The sequence below is a fragment of the Hyla sarda genome, chromosome 1 (assembly GCF_029499605.1).
Source record: "Hyla sarda isolate aHylSar1 chromosome 1, aHylSar1.hap1, whole genome shotgun sequence".
NCBI classification, from domain to species: domain Eukaryota; kingdom Metazoa; phylum Chordata; class Amphibia; order Anura; family Hylidae; genus Hyla; species Hyla sarda.
In genome coordinates this window covers 592,041,898-592,067,265 of record NC_079189.1, presented here as the reverse complement: position 1 = coordinate 592,067,265, position 25,368 = coordinate 592,041,898, and the positions used below count along the sequence as shown (strand labels likewise).

The window sequence follows — 25,368 nt, the reverse complement described above, 5'->3', positions numbered from 1 at the left end:
GACAACACACCCCCTCAATACAACTCTATGGCAGAGCCGAAGCGCTGCCTTCGGCAATCTCCGGCTCTGCCATTGAGATGTATTGAGGGGGCGTGTCGGCCGCCGCTTCGTGCGGAAGTCGACACCCGCTATCTGGCCGGAGAGCCTGGCCCCCGTACAGAGAGATGGCAGGGGCCCCCAGCGGTCGGACCCCCCGCAATCTCAAACTTATCCCCTATTCTTAGGATAGGGGATACGTTTTTCATCACTGGACTACCCCTTTAATGTAATATTCATTATAATCCAGATAATAATCCTTATAAGGTGCCATTATGGACACTTCCATTATTCCCTTTCATTACTCTTTGAAAACATATTATTAAATAAAATTTCTCACGAAGAGGAACTCTCCGTCATACCTACTACACTGCAAGATACCAGGTCATTGACACGTTCTCCACTTGGTCCAGGCTTAAGTAGCACGGTCCGACTGTTGGCGTAATTCAACAAGTTTTCCGGAAGTGAATCAAGAGGAGGCAGAGAAGCTTTTGCTCTAATCTAAGAAAAGAAATTTAAAAATGAATTTGTATGACAGTTTGGAGGTTAGGTATGTGTGTATGTATTGGGGCAGTATGGCTGCTGGAGAATCACTAAGGCTAGGTTCACACCAAATATTGTGTCTCCTAGGCATGGATACATCGGAAAATGTCAAAACAACACGCCGATATGTCCGTGCTCGGACATGGAAAGCGCCATTCATTTCAATGACCCGAGAGTAAAAGTATTAGCTTTTAGCCTCAGACAGAAAATTGCTGCAATAATGCCAACAACCTTTAGGGGGCACCACCCAAGGGGAAAGCCCTAAGCTAGAAATTTCCCCTCTTTAAAAAAAAATCTATCTTTAGTGTAATCTTTTAAAATGCAATACCTATTGCAACCACCAGGTGTCAAAATAACTTTGAAGGGGTACTCCACTGGCCAGCCTTCTGGCTGCGTTCGGAACATTTAGTCTGGCCAGTGGAGTACCCCTTTAAAGGGGTACTCCGCTGCTCAGCGTTTGGAACAAACTGTTCTGAACACTGGAGCCGGCAGCTCGTGACATCATAGTCCCGCCCCCTCAATAATGCAAGTCTATGGGAGGGGGCGTGACGGCTGTCACGCCCCCTCCCATAGACTTGCATTGAGGGGGTTGGGTGTGATGTCAAGAGGGGGCGTGGCTATGACGTCACAAGCTCCCGACACCGGCTACAGCGTTCGGACCAGTTTGCTCCAAACTCTGAGCAGCAGAGTACCCCTTTAAGAACACAGCCTCTGCTCAGTTCATAACCTCAATCTATCCAGCAATTAAAGGGGTATTCCAGGAAAAAACTTTTTTTTATATATCAACTGGCTCCAGAAAGTTAAACAGGTTTGTAAATTACTTCTATTAAAAAATCTTAATCCTTTCAGTACTTATGAGCTTCTGAAATTAAGGTTGTTCTTTTCTGTCTAAGTGCTCTCTGATGACACGTGTCTCAGGAACCGCCCAGTTTAGAAGCAAATCCCCATAGCAAACCTCTTCTAAACTGGGCCGTTCCCGAGACACGTGTCATCAGAGAGCACTTAGACAGAAAAGAACAACCTTAGCTTCAGAAGTTCCTAAGTACTGACAGGATTAAGATTTTTTAAGAGAAGTAATTTACAAATCTGTTTAACTTTCTGGAGCCAGTTGATATATAAAAAAAAAGTTTTTTCCTGGAATACCCCTTTAAGCCTATCAAATGAGCACTATAAGCTGATGGCTATTAAAGGAGAACTCTACAAAAATTGTCCCCCATACTGCCGGCAGTAAAAAAATAAAGATGAACATACCTTCCTCCACTCCCCCGGGGCCTCCGGTAACCGGCTCCGGTCTCAACCGCGATCCTCATCCTGGTTGCTGGTGGTCGGCGAGTTTTTTTTTTTTTACTGCCGGCAGTATGGGGGACAATTTTTATATTCTGGAGTTCTCCTTTAAGGATGGGTAATATTGAGTATTTCGCACTGGCAGTAATTAGAGATGAGCGAATTTACAGTAAATTCGATTCGTCACGAACTTCTCGGCTCGGCAGTTGATGACTTATCCTGCATAAATTAGTTCAGCTTTCAGGTGCTCCGGTGGGCTGGAAAAGGTGGATACAGTCCTAGGAGACTCTTTCCTAGGAATGTATCCACCTTTTTCAGCCCACCGGAGCACCTGAAAGCTGAACTAATTTATGCAGGAAAAGTCATCCACTGCCGAGCTGAGAAGTTCGTGACGAATCAAATTTACTGTAAGTTCGCTCATCTCTAGCAGTAATCGTAACGGCTGCCGATTCAAAATACACTATTTAGCCCCTCTCAACCCCATTTCAATGACCCGGGAGTGGTCAGTTAGTGACTAGGTTTGGGTTGTTTTCCCAAAGGAATTGCATTTGGTCTCAGACAGAAAATTGCTGCAAGCGGCATTTTCTCAGTCCGGGCCAAAACTTGTACACGCTCAGAAAATGACCCGAACTTAGGGGGGAATTTATCAAAACCTGTGCAAAGGAAACGTTGCCCAGTTGCCCATATCAACCAATCAGATCGCTTCTTTCATTTTTAACAAGGCCTCTGCAAAGAGAAAGAAGCGATCTGATTGGTTGCTATGGGCAACTGGGCAACTTTTCCTCTGGACGGGTTTTGATAAATCTCCCCCCTTAGTCTCTAGCTGACTATGCAGTGGCCACTGAAATAAACGGCGCCCGTGCCTATCTGAGCAAGGATACATCAGCATGTTGGGGTGTGAAAGAGGCCTAAAATGGAGAAAAAAAGGCTTTCCTCCTGTTACCATTGGGTATAAAACCCAACAGCTCCCACTCCAGATACAATCCACCCCTGCTAGGAGTTGGTTAGACTTGTTAAAAGCCACTTTAACCCCTTAAGGACTCAGCCCATTTTGGCCTTAAGGACTCAGACAATTAAATTTTTACGTTTTCATTTTTTCCTCCTCGCCTTCTAAAAATCATAACTCTTTTATATTTCCATCCACAGACTAGTATGAGGGCTTGTTTTTTGCGCGACCAGTTGTCCTTTGTAATGACATCACTCATTATATCATAAAATGTATGGCGCAACAAAAAAACACTATTTTTGTGGGGAAATTAAAACGAAAAACGCAATTTTGCTAATTTTGGAAGGTTTCGTTTTCACGCCGTACAATTTATGGTAAAAATGATGTGTGTTCTTTATTCTGAGGGTCAATACAATTAAAATGATACCCATTATTACATACTTTTATATTATTGTTGCGCTTAAAAAAAATCAAACTTTTTAATCAAATTAGTACGTTTATAATCCCTTTATTTTGATGACCTCTAACTTTTTTATTTTTCCGTATAAGCGGCGGTATGGGGGCTCATTTTTTGCGCCATGATCTGTACTTTTTTTTGATACCACATTTGCATATAAAAAACGTAATACATTTTTTATAATTTTTTTTAAATAAAATGTATTAAAAAAGTAGGAATTTTGGACTTTTTTTTTTTTCGTTCACGCCGTTCATCATACGGGATCATTAACATTTTATTTTAATAGTTCGGACATTTACGCACGCGGCGATACCAAATATGTCTCTAAAAAAAAAATTTTACGCTTTTTGGGGGTAAAAAAGGAAAAAACGGACGTTTTACTTTTTTATTGGGGGAGGGGATTTTTCACTTTTTTTTTACTTTTACTTTTACATTTTTTTTTACACTTGAATAGTCCCCATAGGGGACTATTCATAGCAATACCATGATTGCTAATACTGATCTGTTCTATGTATAGGACATAGAACAGATCAGTATTATCGGTCATCTTCTGCTCTGGTCTGCTCGATCACAGACCAGAGCAGGAGACGCCGGGAGCCGCACGGAGGAAGGAGAGGGGACCTCCGTGCGGCGTTATGAATGATCGGATCCCCGCAGCAGCGCTGCGGGCGAGCCGATCATTCATTCAAATCGCGCATTGCCGCAGATGCCGGGATCTGTATTGATCCCAGCACCTGAGGGGTTAATGGCGGACGCCCGCGAGATCGCGGGCGTCGGCCATTGCCGGCGGGTCCCTGGCTGCGATCAGCAGCCGGGATCAGCCGCGCATGACACGGGCATCGCTCCGATGCCCGTGGTTATGCACAGGACGTAAATGTACGTCCTGGTGCGTTAAGTACCACCTCACCAGGACGTACATTTACGTCCTGCTTCCTTAAGGGGTTAAATCAACTGGTGGCAGAAAGTTAAACATATTTGTAAATTACTTCTATTAAAAAATCTTAATCCTTCCAGTACTTAGCTGCTGAATGCTACAGAGAAAATTCCTTTCTTTTTGGAACACTGATGACATCACGAGCACAGTGCTCTCTGCTGACATCTCTGTCCATTTTAGCAACCGTGCATAGCAGATGTATGCAAAGGGCAGCATGTTGGCTTAGTGGTTAGCACTGCTGCCTTGCAGTGCTGGGGCCTTGGGTTCAAATCCCACTAAGGACAACAATAAATAAATAAAGACTTATTATTATTATAATAACGTCAGCAGAGAGCACTGTGCTCGTGATGTCATCAGAGAGCATTCCAAAAAGAAAATAATTTCCTCTGTAGTATTCAGCAGCTAATAAGTACAGGAAGGATTAGGATTTTTTAATAGAAGTAATTTACAAATCTGTTTAACTTTCCGGAGCCAGTTGATTTAAAAGAAAAAAGGTTTTCAACGGAGTACCCCTTTAAGGGTACGTTCACACGAGTGGATCCCTAGCACGTATTTTACGCTGCGGATCCGCCGCTGAAGGACCACTGTATGCTGCCTTTACAGGTGCCTGCTCGGAGCGGCAATACGCTGAAGCGTTGTGCGAGTTGCTGTGCATGCGCGGTGTACTCGCACACATTGCGGCCGCTCCCCCTGCTCTATGAGCTAGGCCGAGAGCTGCAGCGATGTGCGAGTATACTGCGCTCCGCAACTCGCACATTGCGGCGTATTGCCGCTCCAAGCAGACACCTGTAAAGGTCCTTCAGCGGCGGATCCGGGGATCCGCTCATGTGAACGTACCCTAACTTAGAGACTCGGTACCCAGGAACAACCTATTGTACCATTTGGTGCTTTATGGGGTTTCCTGGGGGTTCACAACGTGGAGACCACCAGGAGGCGCCTTATGAACTGTTATAAGGACGCTATATGGCTGGTTAGGAACCGCCTCATCTACAACAGGAAAGACATGTCCGTCTGGGATTGTCGCAGGCTGATCCAAAGCTTGCTAAGGCTGGGTTCACACCATGTTTTACGGCTCCCGTATACGGCTGGGAGGAGGGGGCGGGGCTTAATCGCGGAGCCCGCACTCAGCCGTATTCAGGAACCGTATTTAATGTATGTCTATGAGCCGACCGGAGTGAACCGCAGCCTCTGGTCGGCTGCTTTTTCGGCCGTATGCGGTTTCCCGACCGCAGGCAAAAACGTGGTTGACCACGTTTTTGCCTGCGGTCGGGAAACCGCACACGGCCGAAAACACAGCCGACCGGAGGCTGCGGTTCACTCCGGTCGGCTCATAGACATACATTAAACACGGTTCCCCTATACGGCCGAGTGCGGGCGCTGCGATTAAGCCCCGCCCCCCTCCTCCCAGCCGTATACGGGAGCCGTATTTATCAAAACGTGGTGTGAACCCAGCCTTAGAGACTTGGACAGTCCGGACATCAATGAAGAAGAGGACTAATGCCCCTATACATCTCCTACCTCCCCATACGTTTGCCCCCCTGGATCCGCCCCTCCCTACCCCCATAGAACCCACACCTCTCCCCGATCACAGACTGTAATGTCTTGATGTTTTTTCAACTTTTTTTTGGGGGGGGGATAACGAGTGATGCAGCGCAATGTTCGTGTAGCATGTGGTATAGTGTATAGCTTAGGGAACCTGTGCCGTATATTGTACTGTCATGCTTTGTGTGATTGTAATTTAATTGTATGACTTGTCATGATGACTGAATGATCAATAAAGCTTCTTCATTCAAGAGACCTCTTAGTAAGGCATTTCCTGTATGGGACACAGGCAGTGCTATTGGAGCTGTAGCCTTGAGGAAACCCCAAGTATAGACACACATGCCATGCAACTGGTGCTATGGAGCCGAAGGCTCTAAACCAGTGTTTCCCAACCAGGGTGCCTCCAGCTGTTGCAAAACTACAATTCCCAGCATGCCCGGACAGCCGAAGGCTGTCCGGGCATGCTGGGAATTGCAGTTTCGCAACAGCTGGGGGCACCCTGGTTGGGAAACACTGGTCTAAACAAATAAGGGATGCCGTCCTGTATTAGTGTGTATTAGTAAACTTATGAAAACAAAGCCAGAAGAGAAACCTTTTGCATGATTTTTCTTGCTCGCTTAATCTGTTTGATGTACCACTGGGCAGCTGGTAGAGAACAATGCGCTGCGCGGAATAGCAGGAGAATGCGCTGGAGGATGCCGGAGAGCTTCTGACGGTTGTGTTTCTCCGATTCAAAGAGCACATCGCTGGGGTCCTCCTAAGAGTCATACAAAGGGAGGAGTTAAGTAACTCTAAACATTCTTGTAGTAAAAGATAATAAAAATGTTACTTATTTTCAACTTGTTAAAGTGTACCTGTTATCAACAAAAACTTTTTATATAATGTAGATAATACCATTATATGTATATTTGTAATATACATTGGTTAAAAATTGTGTATATTTTTGGGTGAAAAAAAGCCGTCCCTGCAGCTATTGTCTGTGTGTCTCTATGAGGAGTCCAAACACAGGAAGTGAGGGCGGGACAAGCAGGGCTCTGTGCAGGCTCCTGGTTTGTCAATCATCCTGATTAGAGATGAGCGAACTTACAGTAAATTCGATTCGTCACAAACTTCTCGGCTCGGCAGTTGATGACTTTTCCTGCGTAAATTAGTTCAGCCTTCAGGTGCTCCGGTGGGCTGGAAAAGGTGGATATCCACCTTTTCCAGCCCACCGGAGCACCGGAAAGCTGAACTAATTTATGCAGGATAAGTCATCAACTGCTGAGCCGAGAAGTTCGTGACGAATTGAATTTACTGTAAGTTCGCTCATCTCTAATCCTGATGTATGAGCCGGGAGCACGTTATAGAGCCTCGGAGCACATTGTCCTGCTTTTTCTTAGAGCAGAGAGCCCTGCTTGTCCACCCTCACTTCCTGTATTTGGACTCCTCATAGAGACACACAGGCAATAGCTGCAGGGACAAAAATATACACATTTTTTAACCAATGTATATTATAAATATACATATAATGGTATAATCTACATTATATCTATATATAAATATATATATATATATATATATATATATATATATATATATATATATAAATAATATATAAATATATATATATATATTAAAAAAAAAATTGGACGACAGGTACACTTTACATATTCTTTTCAGCAGCTTCAGTCATACCGTTTAAGTGTCCTAGGGACATGTCAAAAGTTTTCATTGGTCGGGGTATGAATTTTTAGACCCGGACCAATCATAAGAATGAGCCTGTTTCTCTTTCCGGTCAGTGTCTGTAAGACTGGACAGCCCCATCGACTTACATTATGAGGCCACCCTTGTTCTATGACAGAGAGCCAGGAGAGAACCCTCTAAGCCAGTGTTTGTCAACAAGCGGGCCTCCAGCTGTTGGTGAACTACGACTCCCAGCATGCCCGGACAGCCGATGGCTATTCGGGCATGCTGGGAGTTGTAGTGTTGCAACATCTGGAGGCACACTGATCGTGAAACACTCTTCTAAGCACACACTTCTCAGAGCTCTTTCTAATAATCGGTCGCAGTCTGAACACACTGACCTGAATGATCAAAACTTTAAAGGGGTATTCCAGGAAAAAAAAACTTTTTTTTTTTTTTTCCATATCAACTGGCTCCAGAAAGTTCAACAGATTTGTAAAATCTGTGTATTAAAAAATCTTAATCCTTCCAATAATTATCAGCTGCTGAAGTTGAGTTGTTCTTTTCTGTCTGGAAACAGTGCTCTCTGCTGACATCTCTGCTTGTCTCGGGAACTGCACAGAGTAGAAGAGGTTTGCTATGGGATTTGCTTCTATTCTGGACACTTGCTTCTATTCTGGCACTTAGACAGAAAAGAACAACTCAACTTCAGCTACTCATAAGTACTGGAAGGATTAAGATTTTTTAATAGAAGTAATTTACAAATCTGTTTAACTTTCTGGAGCCAGTTGCTATATAAAAAAAAGTTTTTCCGTGGATAACCCCTTTAACCCCTTAACGACGCAGGACGTATATTTACGTCCTGCGCCGGCTCCCGCGATATGAAGCGGGATCGCGCCGCGATCCCGCATCATATCGCGTGGGTCCCGGCGCTAATCAACGGCCGGGACCCGCGGCTAATACCACACATCGCCGATCGCGGCGATGTGCAGTATTAACCCTTTAGAAGCGGCGGTCAAAGCTGACCGCCGCTTCTAAAGTGAAACTGAAAGTATCCCGGCTGCTCAGTCGGGCTGTTCGGGACCGCCGCGGTGAAATCGCGGCGTCCCGAACAGCTGATCGGACACCGGGAGGGACCTTACCTGCCTCCTCGGTGTCCGATCGACGAATGACTGCTCCGTGCCTGAGATCCAGGCAGGAGCAGTCAAGCGTCGATAATGCTGATCACAGGCGTGTTAATACACGCCTGTGATCAGGATGAGAGATCAGTGTGTGCGGTGTTATAGGTCCCTATGGGACCTATAACACTGCAAAAAAAAAGTTAAAAAAAAAGTGTTAATAAAGGTCATTTAACCCCTTCCCTAATAAAAGTTTGAATCACCCCCCTTTTCCCATAAGAAAAATAAAACAGTGTAAAAAAAAATAAAAATAAACATATGTGGTATCGCCGCGTGCGTAAATGTCCGAACTATAAAAATATATCATTAATTAAGCCGTAAGGTCAATGGCGTACGCGCAAAAAAATTCCAAAGTCCAAAAAAGCATATTTTGGTAACTTTTTATAACATTAAAAAATGAATAAAAAGTGATCAAAAAGTCAGATCAAAACAAAAATCATACCAATAAAAACTTCAGATCACGGCGCAAAAAATGAGTCCTCATACCGCCCCGTACGTGGAAAAATAAAAAAGTTATAGGGGTCAGAAGATGACATTTTTAAACGTATAAATTTTCCTGCATGTAGTTATGGTTTTTTCCAGAAGTGCGACAAAATCAAACCTATATAAGTAGGGGATCATTTTAACCGTATGGACCTACAGAATAATGATAAGGTGTAATTTTTACCGAAATATGCACTGCGTAGAAACGGAAACCCCCAAAAGTTACAAAATGGCGTTTTTTTCGATTTTGTCGCACAATGATTTTTTTTTTCCGTTTCGCCGTGCATTTTTGGGTAAAATGACTAATGTCACTGCAAAGTAGAATTGGCGACGCAAAAAATAATCCATAATATGGATTTTTAGGTGGAAAATTGAAAGGGTTATGATTTTTTAAAGGTAAGGAGGAAAAAACGAAAGTGCAAAAACGGAAAAACCCTGAGTCCTTAAGGGGTTAAATATGTAATTATTTTCCAGTAATACAAAATTGAGGGGCAGTGAGTATTAATAGGGCTTTACTTCGCTGACTGAGGAGGGTTGTGGACAGTAGAGCGGTGGTGCAGGGAGATACAAGCGATCCGGCACTAGACCAGAGAACTTTCTGCCTAGTTCCTTTGCTGAATCCGTCAGTTGTTGTAGGGTTTCAGTAAGAATCTCTGCATCGGCCATTACTGCTGCCTTCAACATCTCTTGCACTGAACTGAACAGCAAATCTGCATCTTCTTCCTCAATGGGATCTGAAGGGTGCAAAACAGAATAAAATGTAAGACAACAGTGAAAAACAAGTTAAAGGGGGTTATCCAGGAATAGAAAAACTGAGCTATTTTCTTTCAAAAACAGCTCCCTGTCTGTCTCCAGATTGGGTGTGGTTCTGCAGCACAGTTCCATTGAAGTGAATGGAGCCAAGTTGTAAAACCACACCCAACCTGGAGACAGACGTGGAGCTGTTTATGAAAGAAATTAGCTGTGTTTTTCAATTCCTGGATAACCCCTTTAACTCTTTAGACTTTAAATGCGTATTTAGGCTGCATACATCTTATCCCCTATCCAAATGACAGGGGGTAAAATGTATGATCGCAGGGGTCCCGCCGGTGGGACCCCCTCGATATCGGTGCAGCCCCCGGCATTCTGTGCCTCCGAGACAGAGACGTGATGTCACAGCCATGCCCCCTCCATTCTTGTCTACGGGAGGGGGCGTGACAGCCATCACGCCCCCTCCCGTAGACATAAATGGAGGGGGCATGGCGTGACGTCGTGAGGGGGCGTGTCCGTGACATCACGTCTCGGAGGCACAGAATGCCAGGGGCTGCACAGAGATCGCGGGTGTCCTTTGGATAGGGGATAAGATGTATGAAGCCGGACTACCCCCTTTAAAGTGGCCTACTACCCCTTTAAAAGTAAGCCTAACTTAAATCTAGCCTTTTCATGATGTCATGCCCCCTCAATGCAAGTCTATGGGAGGGGGCGTGACATCCGTCACGCCCCCTCCCATAGACTTGCATTGAGGGGGTGGGGCGTGATGATAGAACCGATTTTGAACACACAGTGTCTGTGTCAGTCATTTCTCCGAACTCGTAATATATATATTAATTAGAAACTCTATGACATCGCATTGAAGTCCCCTTGAAGACTTCCCTAACAGTTCCAAACGCTGAGCAGTGGAGTACCCCTTTAAAAGGCAAGTTTATTGGAATACATATCACACCAAATAAGTTATAGTCTTACTAAACCGGGAGAGATAGATTATATCATTTTACTGTTTTATTGGGAATATCTACTCTTGAGGAACCCAGAAACAGTAACCTAGAAATTCTTGGTTGTTCTTATCCTGCAAATCCCCATTATAAAATGTTTTACCGTATCAGCAACTTACGGGCGCTGTCCTTAATGTCAGTCACATGTCTATCACAGCCACTTATGGACATACTTACCGGTGAATTGCTTTGGCAATGCATTACTCTTATTTCCGGCTTCCGATTTGGGAGGATGACCAAGGAAGGACTGCAGCTTCTCCTGGAATACGTGTGCAGGAGACAGACACAGGGGCATTGCTGGAAATTCTTCTTTCTGTCTGAAATCACAAAAATGAACAAGGTTAAAGAGGTACTCTGCCTCTAGACATCTTATCTCCTGTGCAAAGGATAAGATGTCTGATCGCGGGGGTCCCACCACTGCGATCTCCCTGCTGCACCTGGCATTTGTTTAGAGCGTTGGGTGCAGCGCCAGAGGCTCGTGACGTCACGGTCATGTCCGCTTGTGATGTCACGGCCAGACCCCCTCAATGCAAGTCTAAAAGGTGTCACGCCCCCTCCCATAGACTTGCCTTGAGGGGCGTGGCCGTGACGTCACGAGCTGGGCGTGGTCGTGACGTCATGAGCCTCCGACACGCATCATCAGTCAACCAGCACAGAACGAAATTTGCTCCGTGCACCGCCTGTCTGGGGTGCTGCAGACGAGATTGCAGGGGTCCCCAGCGGCAGGACCCACCCACGATCAGACATCTATCCAAAGGATGGGGGATAAGACGTCTAGGGGCGGAGTACAACTTTAAGTCTGGCAGATGATTGAGAAGCCTAGTCATAAATGACTCGATCTAGAACGATGAACCTACTCCTCCGTGATGCTGCTCCTGTGCAGATTATAAACCACCGCCATGGACACAGACATTTTCCAATCTCCCAGCTTGTCGGCCAGCCAAGCCGCTTCGGATATCAGACCGCCGACCAGGAGCAGGTCAAGAGTGTATTCCACAGTCCAGACACTAGACAGATTCTGATCTCTTATCGCACTGGAGACTATGCCGCGCTGAAGAGGGACGACACGAGGAAGCTTGTCTGTGGAAAAGACAATATTAGACAGCGTGACATATTGAGAAGGTTGTCTTCATCTTATCCAGGCATACATAGGTCATAGAGCAAAGAATGAAAAAACTATTATAGCAAAAAAAAAAACTAAAAAATAAAAAAGAAGTAAACATTTCATATGATCCTCCATCTAAATTTCTCAAGTGATAGTAACATAGTTTATATGGTTGAAAAAAAAAAAAGACAAGAGTCCAGCGAGTTCAACCTAAAACCCTACTGTGTTGATCCAGAGGAAGGCAAAAAACAAACAAAAAAAAAACCATGGGGAAGATTTATCAAAACCTGTGCAGAGGCAAAGTTGCCAAGTTGCCCATAGCAACCAATCAGATCGCTTCTTTCATTTTTGAAAAGGCCTGTGAAAAATGAAAGAAGCGATCTGATTGGTTGCTATGGGCAACTTTTCCTCTCCACAGGTTTAGATATTTCCCCCCCCCCCCCATGAGGCTGATGCCAATTGCCCCATGACAGTGTAAAAATTCCTTCCTGACTCCAATATGGTGATCAGAATAAATCCCTGGATCAATGTTCTATCCCCATAACCTGTACTATTATATTTTTCCAGAAAAACATCCTGTCCTCCCTAGAACGTGTTTATTGAGTCAGACATTACAACATCAGGTGGCAGAGAGTTCCATAGTCTCACTGCTCTTACAGTAAAGAATCTCTGTCTGTGATGATGGTGAAACCTTCTTTCCTCTAGACGTAGAGGAAGCCCCCTTGTCATGGTTACCGGCCTAGGTATAAAAAGATCACTAGAAAGATCTCTGTACTGTCCATTCATATATTTGTACATTGTGATCAGATCGCCCCTAAAACGTCTTTTCTCTAAACTAAAGAACCCCAAGCTTGATAACCTGTCTTGGTCCTGTAATCCTCCCCATACCACCAGTTATCTTTGTCATCCTCCTCTGCACCCTCTCCAGTTCAGCCATGTCCTTCTTATATACAGGTGCCCAGAATTGGACACAACACTCCTTATGTGGTCTGACTAATGATTTATACAGAGGCAAAACTATGTTCTTGTCCCAAGCCTCTATACCTCTCTATACATCCCATGACTTTGTTAGTCTTGGCAGCTGCTGCCTGGCACTGATCGCTAAAGTCGAGTTTACTGTCCACCAGTTCCCCCAAGTCTTTCTCAGTAGAAATTTTACTTAATGTCTTATTATTTAGCCCAAAACTGTACATTTTGTTTTTACGGCCCATATTGAAAAGAAGTGGACCCAGTACTGCCCCCTGTGGTCCCCACTAGTAACTGTCACCCAACCACATTGAGATCCATTGATCCCCACCCTCTGCTTCCTATCGCTGAGCCAGTTGCTAACCCATTTACATATGTCCTCCCCCAGCCCCAGCATCCTCATTTCATGTACTAACCTTTTGTGTAGCACAGTATCAAACGCCTTAGAAAAGTCCAGATGTGTACCATCCACAGCTTCCCCCTGATCCAATCTATAACTGACCTCCTCTTAGAAGCTGATCAGATTAGTCTGACAGGACCGATCCCGCATAAACCCATGTTGTTTTTTTATTATGTTATTTTCATTAAGATATTTTAGAATAGCATCTCTTTGAAAACCCTCAAAAATCTTACTCACAACAGATGTTAAACTTACAGGTCTATAGTTCCCAGGATAATTTTTTACCCCTTTTTGAATATTGGTGCAACATTTGCTAAGCGCCAGTCCTGTGAAACACTCCCTGTTATTATAGAATTTTTAAATATATGGAATAAGTGACTGTCTAATACGGTTTAATTCTTGCAAAACCCTGGGATGGATTCCATCTGGGCCTGGTGATTTGTGTGTTTTTATTTTACTAAAGCGGCACCGCTCTTTTTCTTGGTTTAGTTGGGCACTTTTAGGTAAGTTCAGTAGACTACAGACTGCCTATTCACTGTACTGTACATAACATCAATATACACTTTTATATGGAGTGTGTAAAAGAGAACAAAGTAGAAACGAAGGATGCGATGAAGACTTGGGTTGTCGAAGAACAGCATTCACTCAACTTGCCTTTTAAGTACAGTGAGTTAAAAAAGTATTTAGTCAGCCACCAATTGTGCAAGTTCTCCCACTTAAAAAGATGAGAGGCTGTAATTTTCATCATAGGTATACCTCAACTATGAGAGACATAATGAGAAAAATATCCATAAAATCCCATTGTCTGATTTTTAAAGAATTTATTTGCAAATGATGGTGGAAAATAAATATTTGGTCACCTACAAACAAGCAAGATTTCTGGCTCTCACAGACCTGTAACTTCTTCTTTAAGAGTCTCCTCTGTCCTCCACTCGTTACCTGTATTAATGGCACCTGTTTGAACTGGTTATCAGTATAAAAGACACCTGTCCACAACCTAAAACAGTCACACTACAAACTCCACTATGGCCAAGACCAAAGAGCTGTCCAAGGACACCAGAAACAAAATTGTAGACCTGCACCAGGCTGGGAAGACTGAATCTGCAATAGGCAATCAGCTTGGTGTGAAGAAATCAACTGTGGGAGCAATTATTAGAAAATGGAAGACATACAAGACAACTGATAATCTCCCTCGATCTGGGGCTCCACGCAAGATCTCATCCTGTGGAGTCAAAATGATCACAAGAACAGTGAGCAAAATCCCAGAACCACATGGGGGAGACCTAGTGAATGACCTGTAGAGAGCTGGGACCAAAGTAACAAAGGCTACCATCAGTAACACACTACGCTGCCAGGGACTCAAATCAAGCAGTGCCAGATGTGTCCCCCTGCTTAAGCCAGTACATGTCCAGGCCCTTCTGAAGTTTGCTAGAGAGCATTTGGATGATTCAGAAAAATATTGGGAGAATGTTATATGGTCAGATGAAACCAAAGTAGAAAGTTTTGATAAAAACAACTCGTCATGTTTGGAGGCGAAAGAATGCTGAGTTGCATCCAAAGAACACCATACCTACTGTGAAGCATAGGGGTGGAAACATCAAGCTTTGGGGCTGTTTTTCTGCTAAGGGACCAGGACGACTGATCCGTGTAAAGGAAAGAAGGAATGGGGCCATATATTGTGAGATTTTGAGTGAAAACCTCCTTCCATCAGCAAAGGCATTGAAGATGAAACGTGGCTGGGTCTTTCAGCATGACAATGATCCCAAACACACCGTCCGGGCAACGAAGGAGTGGCTTCGTAAAAAGCATTTCAAGGTCTGGAGTGGCCTAGCCAGTCTCCAGATCTCAACCCTATAGAAAACCTTTGGAGGGAGTTGAAAGTCCATGTTGCCCAGCGACAGCCCCAAAACATCACTGCTCTAGAGGAGATCTGCATGGAGGAATGGGCCAAAATACCAGCAACAGTGTGTGAAAATCTTGTGAAGACTTACAGAAAACATTTGATCTCTGTCATTGCCAACAGAGGGTATATAACAAAGTATTGAGATGAACGTTTGTTATTGACCAAATACTTATTTTCCACCATAATAAATAAATAATTGCAAATAAATTCTTAAAAAATCAGACAATGTGATTTTATAGATTTTTTTTTTTTGTCTCATTAGGTCTTTCATAGTTGAGGTATACCTATGATGAAAATTACAGGCCTCTCATTTTTTTAAGTGGGAGAACTTGCACAATTGATGGCTGACTAAATACTTTTTTGCCCCACTGTATATGTACTGCACTCCATTCATTGCCTTTCAGATTACAGCTCTTGGCTCTCTGCAGCAATCCCATAAACCACCACTGAAGCCTCTGCAGCTCTCGAGACCACAGGGGGTCCCAGTAGTCAAACCACCTGCTATGGAACACCTATTCCCAATCCCTTGGTGACAAAATCCCTTTAATTAAACCATCACTACCATTTCTTGTTACGCAGTCTCCATTTACCACAGTCAGCAGAAAACAGTTTACTGTCACAAGGCACATGCCACCAGCATGTGCACAGTATAAGAGATATAGACAACAAAGGTGAGGCACAACAAGACATGTATAAAGGGGCCATACCACCCCCTTAAATGGGCACTCTCATAAAAACTAATACCCCTTTAAGAGAGCAGCCATGTTTTCCTAACCCCTTCCAATGCTTAGACTGTTGGCAGATCCCACTGAAATCAGAATAATCTGCATACAAATATGAAATGTGGAAGGGCATCTTGTGTGTCAATGTCTTGCCATCGGATCAATTAGAAATCATTTTCTCCTTCTCCCCTTTTAGAGTTCTGTGTCGGCGTATCATAAAGACGATGTACTGTTCAGACTAAATCCACTATGGTGATCGCAGCAGGTCAGGCTTCTCAGACATACAACCTTTTTAATCAGAAGAAGCTTCAATTTTTGCAGATGACACCAAGCTAGTGTGATCACCACAGAGGATGATAATATAATATTACAGAGGGATCTGGGGAAGCTGGAGGCTTGGGCACAGAAATGGCAGATTCATTTTAATGTAGAGAAATGTAAGGATATGCACTTGGCCCATAAAAACTAAATGTACAATTATGGGCTGAATAATAAGACATTAGGTAAAAGAATTGCCGAAAAAGACTTGTGGACAGTAAACTCTACTTTAGTGATCAGTGCCAGGCAGCTGCTGCCAAGGCTGACAAAGTCATGGGATGTATAGAGAGGCATAGAGGCTTGTGATAAGGACATAGCTACCTCTGTATAAATAACTAGTCAGACCACATATGGAGTGTTGTGTCCAGTTTTGGGCACCTGTATATAAGAAGGACATAGCTGAACTGAGGAGGGTGCAGAGGAGGGCGACAAAGATAATTGATGTATGGAAGGATTACAGGACCAAGACAGGTTATTAAGCTTGGGGTTATTTAGTTTAGAGAAAAGACGTTTTAGGGGCGATCTGATCACAATGTACAAATATATGAATGGACAGTACAGAGATCTTTCTAGTGATCTTTTTATACCTAGGCCGATAACCGTGAAAAGGGGGCATCCTCTACGTCTAGAGGAAAGAAGGTTTCATTATCATCACAGACAGAGATTCTTTACTGTAAGAGCAGTGAGACTATGGAACTCTCTGCCCCATGATGTTGTGAGGTCTGACTCAATAAACAAGTTCAAGGGGGCGTGGGTGTTTTTCTGGAAAAATATAATATTACAGGTTACGGACACTAGATTCATGGGGATAGAACGTTGATCCAGGGATTTATTCTGATGCCATATTTGGGACGGGAAGGAATTTTTACACTGTCATGGGGCAATGTGCATTAGCCTTATGTTTTTTTTTCTACCTTCCTAGGATTTTAGGTTGAACTTGATGGACTTGTCTTTTTTCAACCTTACAAACTATGTTACTATGTTCTGTCGGCTATACACGAGGCTTAGTAGTGTGTGTGGCCTCCACGTGCCCGTATGACCTCCCTACAACGCCTGGGCATGCTCCTGATGAGGTGGCCAGTCTGTGGTGCAACGTGGCATTGGTGGATGGAGCGAGACATGATGTCCCAGATGTGCTCAATAGGATTCAGGTCTGGGGAACAGGGGGGCCAGTCCATAGCATCAATGCCTTCCTCTGCTGACACACTCCAGCCACATGAGGTCTAGCATTGTCTTGCATTAGGAGGAACCCAGGGCCAACCGCACCAGCATATGGTCTAACAAGGGGTCTGAGGATCTCATCTTGGTACCTAATGGCAGTCAGGCTTCCTCTGGCAAGCACATGGAGGGCTGTGTGGCCCCCCAAAGAAATGACACCCCACACCATTACTGACCCACCGCCAAATCGGTCATGCTGGAGGATGTTGCTGGCAGCAGATTGTTCTCCACAGCGTCTCCAGACTCTGCCACTTCTGTAACATGTGCTCAGTGTGAACCTGCCTTCATCTGTGAAGAGCACAGGGTGCCAGTGGCGAATTTGTCAATCTTGGTGTTCTCTGGCAAATGCCAAATGTCCTGCACGGTGTTGGGCTGTAAGCACAACCCCCACCTGTGGACATTGGGCCCTCATAGAGTCTGTTTCTGACCGTTTTAGCGGACACATGCACATTTGTGTGCTGCTGGTGGTCATTTTGCAGGGCTCTGGCAGTGCTCCTCCTTGCACAAAGGTGGAGGTAGCGGTCCTGCTGCTGGGTTGTTGCCCTCCTACGGCCTCCTCCACGTCTCCTGATGTACTGGCCTGTCTCCTGGTAGCGCCTCCATGCTCTGAACACTACGCTGACAGACACAGCAAACCTTCTTGCCACAGCTCACATTGATGTGCCATCCTGGATAAGCTGCACTACCTGAGCCACTTGTGTGGGTTGTAGACTCCGTCTCATGCTACCACTAGAGTGAAAGCACCGACAGCATTCAAAAGTGACCAAAACATCAGCCAGGAAGCATAGGAACGGAGAAGTGGTCTGTGGTCACCACCTGCAGAACCACTCCTTTATTGGGGGGGGGTCTTGCTAATTGCCTATAATTTCCACCTGCTGTCAGTTCCATTTGCACAACACCATGTGAAATTGATTGTCAATCAGTGTTGCTTCCTGAGTGGACAGTGGGATTTCACAGAAGTGTCATTGACTTGGAGTTACATTGTGTTGTTTAAGTGTTCCCTTTAGTTTTTTGAGCAGTGTACGTATACATACATATATATACATTATATATATATACACACACACACACCCACACACATACATATATATATATATAAAACTCAACGTACGTGTATGTGTGTGTACGTATGTGTGTATGTATGTATGTATGTGTGTGTATGTATGTTCCAGCATCACGTCCAAACGGCTAAAGATATTAACATGAAACTTGGCACACATGTAACTTATATGTCAGCAACAAACATAGGATAGGTGATTTAACCCTTACTCACCCCCATTTGCCAGGGGCAGGGTTTATGTTTAAAGTCCCATACAAGTCTATGGGAAATATATGTTACTGCATAACTTCCAAACGGCTGGAGATATTTCAATAATACTTGGTCACATGTTACTTATATGTCCACTTAAAATATAGGATAGTTCATTTAACCCTTAACTACCCCCATTTGTGAGGGTCGGGGTTGTTGTTTAAAGTCCCATGCAAATCAATGGGAAATGTATGTTCCCACATAACTTCCGTACGGCTGGAGATATTTCAATACATGATACACATATTACAGGTGGGGATAGGAGGACCGGGATAGGAGGACCGGGATAGGAGGACCGGGATAGGAGGACCGGGATAGGAGGACCGGGATAGGAGGACCGGGATAGGAGGACCGGGATAGGAGGGGATATGAGGACGGGATAGTAGGTCGAGATAGGAGGTGGAGATAAGATGTCGAGATAGGAGGTCGAGATAGGAGGTCGAGATAGGAGGTCGAGATAGGAGGTCGAGATAGGAGGTCGAGATAGGAGGTCGAGATAGGAGGTCGAGATAGGAGGTCGAGATAGGAGGTCGAGATAGGAGGTCGAGATAGGAGGTCGAGATAGGAGGTCGAGATAGGAGGTCGAGATAGGAGGTCGAGATAGGAGGTCGAGATAGGAGGTCGAGATAGGAGGTCGAGATAGGAGGTCGAGATAGGAGGTCGAGATAGGAGGTCGAGATAGGAGGTCGAGATAGGAGGTCGAGATAGGAGGTCGAGATAGGAGGTCGAGATAGGAGGTCGAGATAGGAGGTCGAGATAGGAGGTCGAGATAGGAGGTCGAGATAGGAGGTCGAGATAGGATGAGGAGATAGGATGAGGAGATAGGATGAGGAGATAGGATGAGGAGATAGGATGAGGAGATAGGATGAGGAGATAGGAGGACGGGATAGGAGGTCAGGATAGGAGGTCAGGATAGGAGGTCGAGCGAGACAGGAGGACACATAGGAGGACAGGATAGGAGGATGAGATAGGAGGACGGGATAGGAGGTTCGAGATAGGAGGACGGGATAGGAGGTTCGAGATAGGAGGTCGGGACAGGAGGTCGGGACAGGAGGTCGGGACAGGAGGTCGGGACAGGAGGTCGGGATATGGGGTTGGGATATGACAACAATATATGAGGACGGGTTATGAAGTCAAAAGCTTCCTCCTTTGTTTATTTTCCTCACCAACAACGATTAGGAAGGAAAAACCGGGCAATGCCGGGTACTCAGCTAGTATATATATATATATATATACACATACGGGGGAGTGACTACCTCCATGTTGGCTCCTGCACCCCACCCACCTCTATTAGGTGTATATAAGGTGCCTTGGATGTTTCAGACCTTGCAATGCCTGCTGTACTGTTCACACAGAGGCATATTCACAGTGTAGGGTCCGTCCCAGAATGAGGTCACCTTACCGTGGTGGGATGGTCCACGCTATTTGGCGCCAAATTTGCAAGCTAAGTACCTCATAATTTCATAGTTTCATATCTTCATTTATTGCATTACAGCTGTATAGCTTTTCATGTTCTATCTATATACTCATGTTTTATCTATATACTCCTGTTTCATCTATATCTTTGTGCTAGCAGTGTGCTGCTGTATTCCCCTGTTGATATATATATATATATTATATTTATTATATATATATATATATATATATATATATATATATATATATATATATATATATATATATACACACACACACACATATATATGTATATATATATATATATATATATATATATATATATATATAAAAAGCAAAATCATCGGTAGTTGCAGTATCTTGTAATTCGTTGTTAAGCGGCTGAATGCGATGATTTTGCTTTTTGCATCACTGGACTAATACGGCTACTCCTAACTAATCTATATATATATATATATATATATATATATATATATATATATATATATACACACACATACACAGTATATATAAGTATATATATATTTTTTCCCCCATAATGCTCATACACAATTTGATACAGTAAACCAGCTGGATAAGACAAGCATGCCATGTATATGTATATCCTGCACGGCATAACAGCCCTGTAGAAGATAAACATTTATCAAGCCGATAAGAATGATTTTCGCATGGTGACAGAAACATAAGTATAACATACGCTCATGGTAACATTACCTGTGGGGGCATAGAGAGGAGCCAATACACAGACGCTATGTGGAGGAAACACATACAGCAGCTGGTTGGTGAAATACGCCGCCATGAACCTGCCCATAGATCGGATGACAGCGAGAGCGGCATCTGGGTGCACCTGCTTCAACGGCCGGCGACCAGGCTGAGGTTTTGCTGCGGCGATAAAGAAACGAACAGTAAAACATGTGGGAGTGTAGTAAACATGTAAAGATGTAACTGCGGAGAAAGCTGGTGCCAGTCCTATAAATTTGCACTCATGGATGTTCAAGTCTTATACGGATTACATTTTTTTATTTTTTTGCTGCAATATTAACGGAGTATGAAAAATACTTTTAATTGTTCCATCCCAAGGGCATACTAGAGGAATAATATAGCAGCTGTTTGTGTCTCCATTAATTTGCGTTGGACCAGTCCAACCCCAGTTTTCCTGTAAGGGTGCGTTCACACTGAGCAATTCAAGAGGAATTTACTTGAGTAATTCCTCTTGAATTCTCCGCTTAGAAATAATTAACATCTACTTTGCCATTGACTTCAATGTATTTTACTCTGCACTGTTCACACTGCGTAAATTCCGCTCACGGAAATCCATTCCGCTAGAAGAAAGAACATGTTCACTCTTCTTGCGGAATACGCGAGCAGTAGTCCATTGAAGTCAATGGTAAAAAATTTTCCCCTTGATATAGTTTCCGTACAGAATTTGCGTGACATTAGCGTGAAAATTCTGCACGAAAAAAGATAAAAATAAAAAGAGAAATTACAATTGGTGGTTGTAGTGCAGCAAAAACAAAAACAAAAAAAATAAATAAAATAAAAAAGTTTCCTCCTATATTCCGTGCGAAGAAAAAAAAAAACGTGAATTCTGCGGCTGAATTTTTATGCGAGGATTCCTCTCCTATTCCTCAGTGTGAACGCACCCTAATGGTCATATGCACTAGATGTGTGTCATTTCCATACCAGTAGGGCTGCCACCTGGCCGGTATTTTTATATTAAAAATACCGGCAATGCAATGTCTGGTATTTATCCAACCAATCCTACAACTCCCGGAATGTTGCACCATATGCTATACTAGTGTCTTCCAACCAGAGCGCCTCCAGCTGTTGCAAAACTACAACTCCCAGCATGCCCGGACAGCCAACGGCTGTCCGGGCATGCTGGGATTTGTAGTTTTGCAACAGCTGGAGGCACCCCTGGTTGGGAAACACTGACCTATACTATACACTACTATATAGTGCAACATGCTGGGATTTGAAGTTTTGCAACAGCTGGAGGCACCCCTGATTGGGAAACACTGACCTATACTATATACTACTATATAGTCCAACATGCTGGGATTTGTAGTTTTGCAACAGCTGGAGGCACCCCTGGTTGGGAAACACTGACCTATACTATATACTACTATATAGTCCAACATGCTGGGAGTTGTAGTTTTTATTTGGGGCAGCTGCTGAGCCACAGGCTGTATCAGGGCATGCTGGGAGTTGTAGTTAGTAACTATCTGCAACTCCCGAATTTAATTAAAAAAAAGCGATCAAAAAGCCACAGCAAAACAAAAATGGTCCTGTTCAAAACTACAGATCGGGACGCAAAAAGAGAAATAAAAAAAGTTATAGGGGTCAGAATAGGACAAAATTTCCCCCGCATATGTGTTTCCTGTGATGTCACACATATATAATTAATTCTGCAAATTAGCATGGCCGGTATATTTTTTTTTTTGCAAGAAAGGTGGCAACCCTACATACCAGATACTAATAGTAGTACAGCAACAAAAAAAAACTTGGGATGGTGCTGCTGGTTCCAATTGTGGATATAACAAACCGTAGCCAGAGATGTAGGTAGTACAAAACACTGGACAGTTTATTTAGAATAGCATAAAAAAACAATAAAACAGAAGGATTACGCATTTCGGGGGAGTCTCCCCCTTCATCAGATCATACTGATCTGATGAAGGGGGAGACTCCCCCGAAACGCGTAATCCTTCTGTTTTATTGTTTTTTTATGCTATTCTAAATAAACTGTCCAGTGTTTTGTACTACCTACATCTCTGGCTACGGTTTGATATCTCCACAATTGGAACCAGCAGCGCCATCTCAAGGTTTTTTTGCTGTACTACTATTGGTCTTCTCCCAGGAAACGGTTCTACCTCGCCTGCAACCTGAGGCTTAGCAGCGGTTCCGGCTTTCTTCTCTAACCCCAATAGTGGGTTGATATGCAAGTTTTTACTTGCCACAAGGTGAGCTGCAAATACCTGGGGGTCTTATAGGCCCCGCTACACCTCTATCTCTGTCTTTTATTATCCCTACGGTATCACACGTGGCGCCCCCTCTGGGCTCCCTGTTTTATTCCTTCACTTACAGATACATACCAGATAGACACTGACCTGCAGCGATCCCCTCCTTGACACTCTGCTCATTCTCACACAGCAGATGGGATCGGATGAGCAGCTCTTTCACTAGCTGGTCGCACATTCCCTGGGCATCACTTAGATTGTAGTGATAGAGGTGGCAGTAGAGAACTGCCAGGTAATAACGGGTCTGGAGTAACCCACATCTCCTTCCTCCTGGAAACAAGAACCATATGAAGCATTTCCACATAGATCTGCTACGACACACACCCATTCGCGTACTACATGGGAGTCATTTCTACTTAGGTCAGTGTTACCCAACCAGGCTGCCTCCAGCTGTTGCAAAACTACAACTCCTAGCATGCCAGGACAGCCAAAGGCTGTCCGGGCATGCTGGGAGTTGTAGTTTTGCAAATGCTGGAGGCACCCTGGTTGGGAAACACTGTGTACCACTTGTTTCCTGCTGTTAATTGTGGGGGCCGGACCTGGTTTCTAGACTGTAATGCCAATGCTATGATATCCAACCCTATGGAGTGCAACAAAGACTTCAGTGTGACTCTTACACTCTACTAAATTCAATGGGCAGGGGGCCACGTTCACAGAAGCAAAGCGGAGCTGAAAAACCAGTGTGGTACAGCCTCCAAAAAATAAAAATAAAAAAAATAAAAACACGCAAAAAAAACACAAAAACAAAAATGACTATATAGTTGTTTATATGATAAAGTATGGGTGTTCATTTTAGATGCTTCAATTTGGTGAAAGTTTCCAAGAGAAGCTTTATCCTTTCATTAAAAGGGGTACTCCCCTCCCAAAAAAATGTTTTTAATCAACTGGTGCCAGAAAGTTAAACAGATTTGTAAATTACTTCTATTAAAAAATCTTAATCCTTCCAGTACTTATCAGCTCTTGTATACTACAGAGGAAGTTCTTTTCGAATTTCCTTTCTGTCTGACCACAACGCTCTCTGCTGACACCTCTGTCCGTTTTAGGAACTGTCCAGGGCAGGATAGGTTTGTTATGGGGATTTTCTCCTACTCTGGACAGTTTCTAAAATGGACAGAGGTGTCAGCAGAGAGCGTTGTGGTCAGACAGAAAGGAAATTCGAAAAGAAAAGAACTTCCTCTGAGCTGATAAGTACTGGAAGGAATAAGATTTTTTAAATAGAAGTCATTTACAAATCTGTTTACCTTTCTGACACCAGTTGATAAAAAATTAAAAATAATAATAATAATTTCACCGGAGTACCCCTTTAAAGATGTGTTCCCATGCGTATTTGTTGTAGTAAAGTTGGCATAATGGGTATACAAATTGTCCGCTTTCTGACGATTTGCACATTTCACAAAAATCTTCTACTGTTTTGTCTCTACAGCTCCAATGTTGACCTATGTGTTCTCGTGGTAAAATAAAAAAAACAAAAAATGTGTAACCCTAATTTATTGTAAGCTAATAAATGTATATTAGCATAAAGCACAAGTTACAGTATCAGACAACACAATGCGTATGTTTTTTGTCTGTAACTATGGAGACAGACTGGTTTGCACAGGCGCTGTAGACACAAAATGACAGGACATTTTTAATCAAAAGCTTAAAGGGGTACTGCGCCCCTAGAAATCTTATTCCCTATCCAAAGGATAGGGGATAAGATGTCTGATCGCGGGGGGGGGGGGGGGGGCGTCGCTAGGGACCCCCCCGAGATCTCCCTGGTGCACCTGGTGTTCATTTAGAGCGTTGGGTGCTGCGCTGGAGGCTCGTGACGTCATGGCCATGCTCCTCAATTCAAGTCTATCGGAGGGGGCGCGATGTCTGTCATGTCCCATCCCATAGACTTGCATTGAGGGGGCGTGGCCGTGATCTCACGAGCGTGGCGGTGATGTCAGGAGCGGGGCAAGGCCGTGACGTCACGAGCCTCTGCCTCGCCAGTCATCCGGCAGGGAGCGAAGTTCGCTTCGTGCACGAGATGTCTGGGATGCCGCAGCCGAGATCGCAGGGGTCCCCAGAGGCGATAAGATGTATGTTAGATGGATAAGGGATAAGATGTCTAGGGGCGTTGTACCCCTTTAATGGAAACTTATAATTTTAGATGCATTTGGACAGTAAAAAAAAAACACAATTGGTTGCGGAGGT

At 43.9% G+C, this 25,368-nt stretch overlaps 1 protein-coding gene across 6 annotated transcripts in view; it reads right to left on the bottom strand.

Moving 5' to 3' along the window:
• CPLANE1 (ciliogenesis and planar polarity effector complex subunit 1) overlaps positions 1-25,368 on the bottom strand; it is a 144,551-nt gene that overhangs the window by 74,203 nt on the left and 44,980 nt on the right. For 5 of the 6 annotated variants that reach the window (XM_056546351.1, XM_056546360.1, XM_056546362.1 and 2 more), the window contains 7 exons: positions 23,266-23,460; positions 20,888-21,055; positions 11,674-11,896; positions 10,994-11,133; positions 9,582-9,799; positions 6,335-6,499; positions 399-537 (listed from right to left, as the gene is read on the bottom strand). In XM_056546351.1, coding sequence (XP_056402326.1) covers positions 399-537; positions 6,335-6,499; positions 9,582-9,799; positions 10,994-11,133; positions 11,674-11,896; positions 20,888-21,055; positions 23,266-23,460 — 1,248 coding nt within the window. The remainder of the gene's footprint in view (positions 1-398; positions 538-6,334; positions 6,500-9,581; positions 9,800-10,993; positions 11,134-11,673; positions 11,897-20,887; positions 21,056-23,265; positions 23,461-25,368) is intronic. The other variant, XM_056546354.1, reaches the window with a different exon arrangement.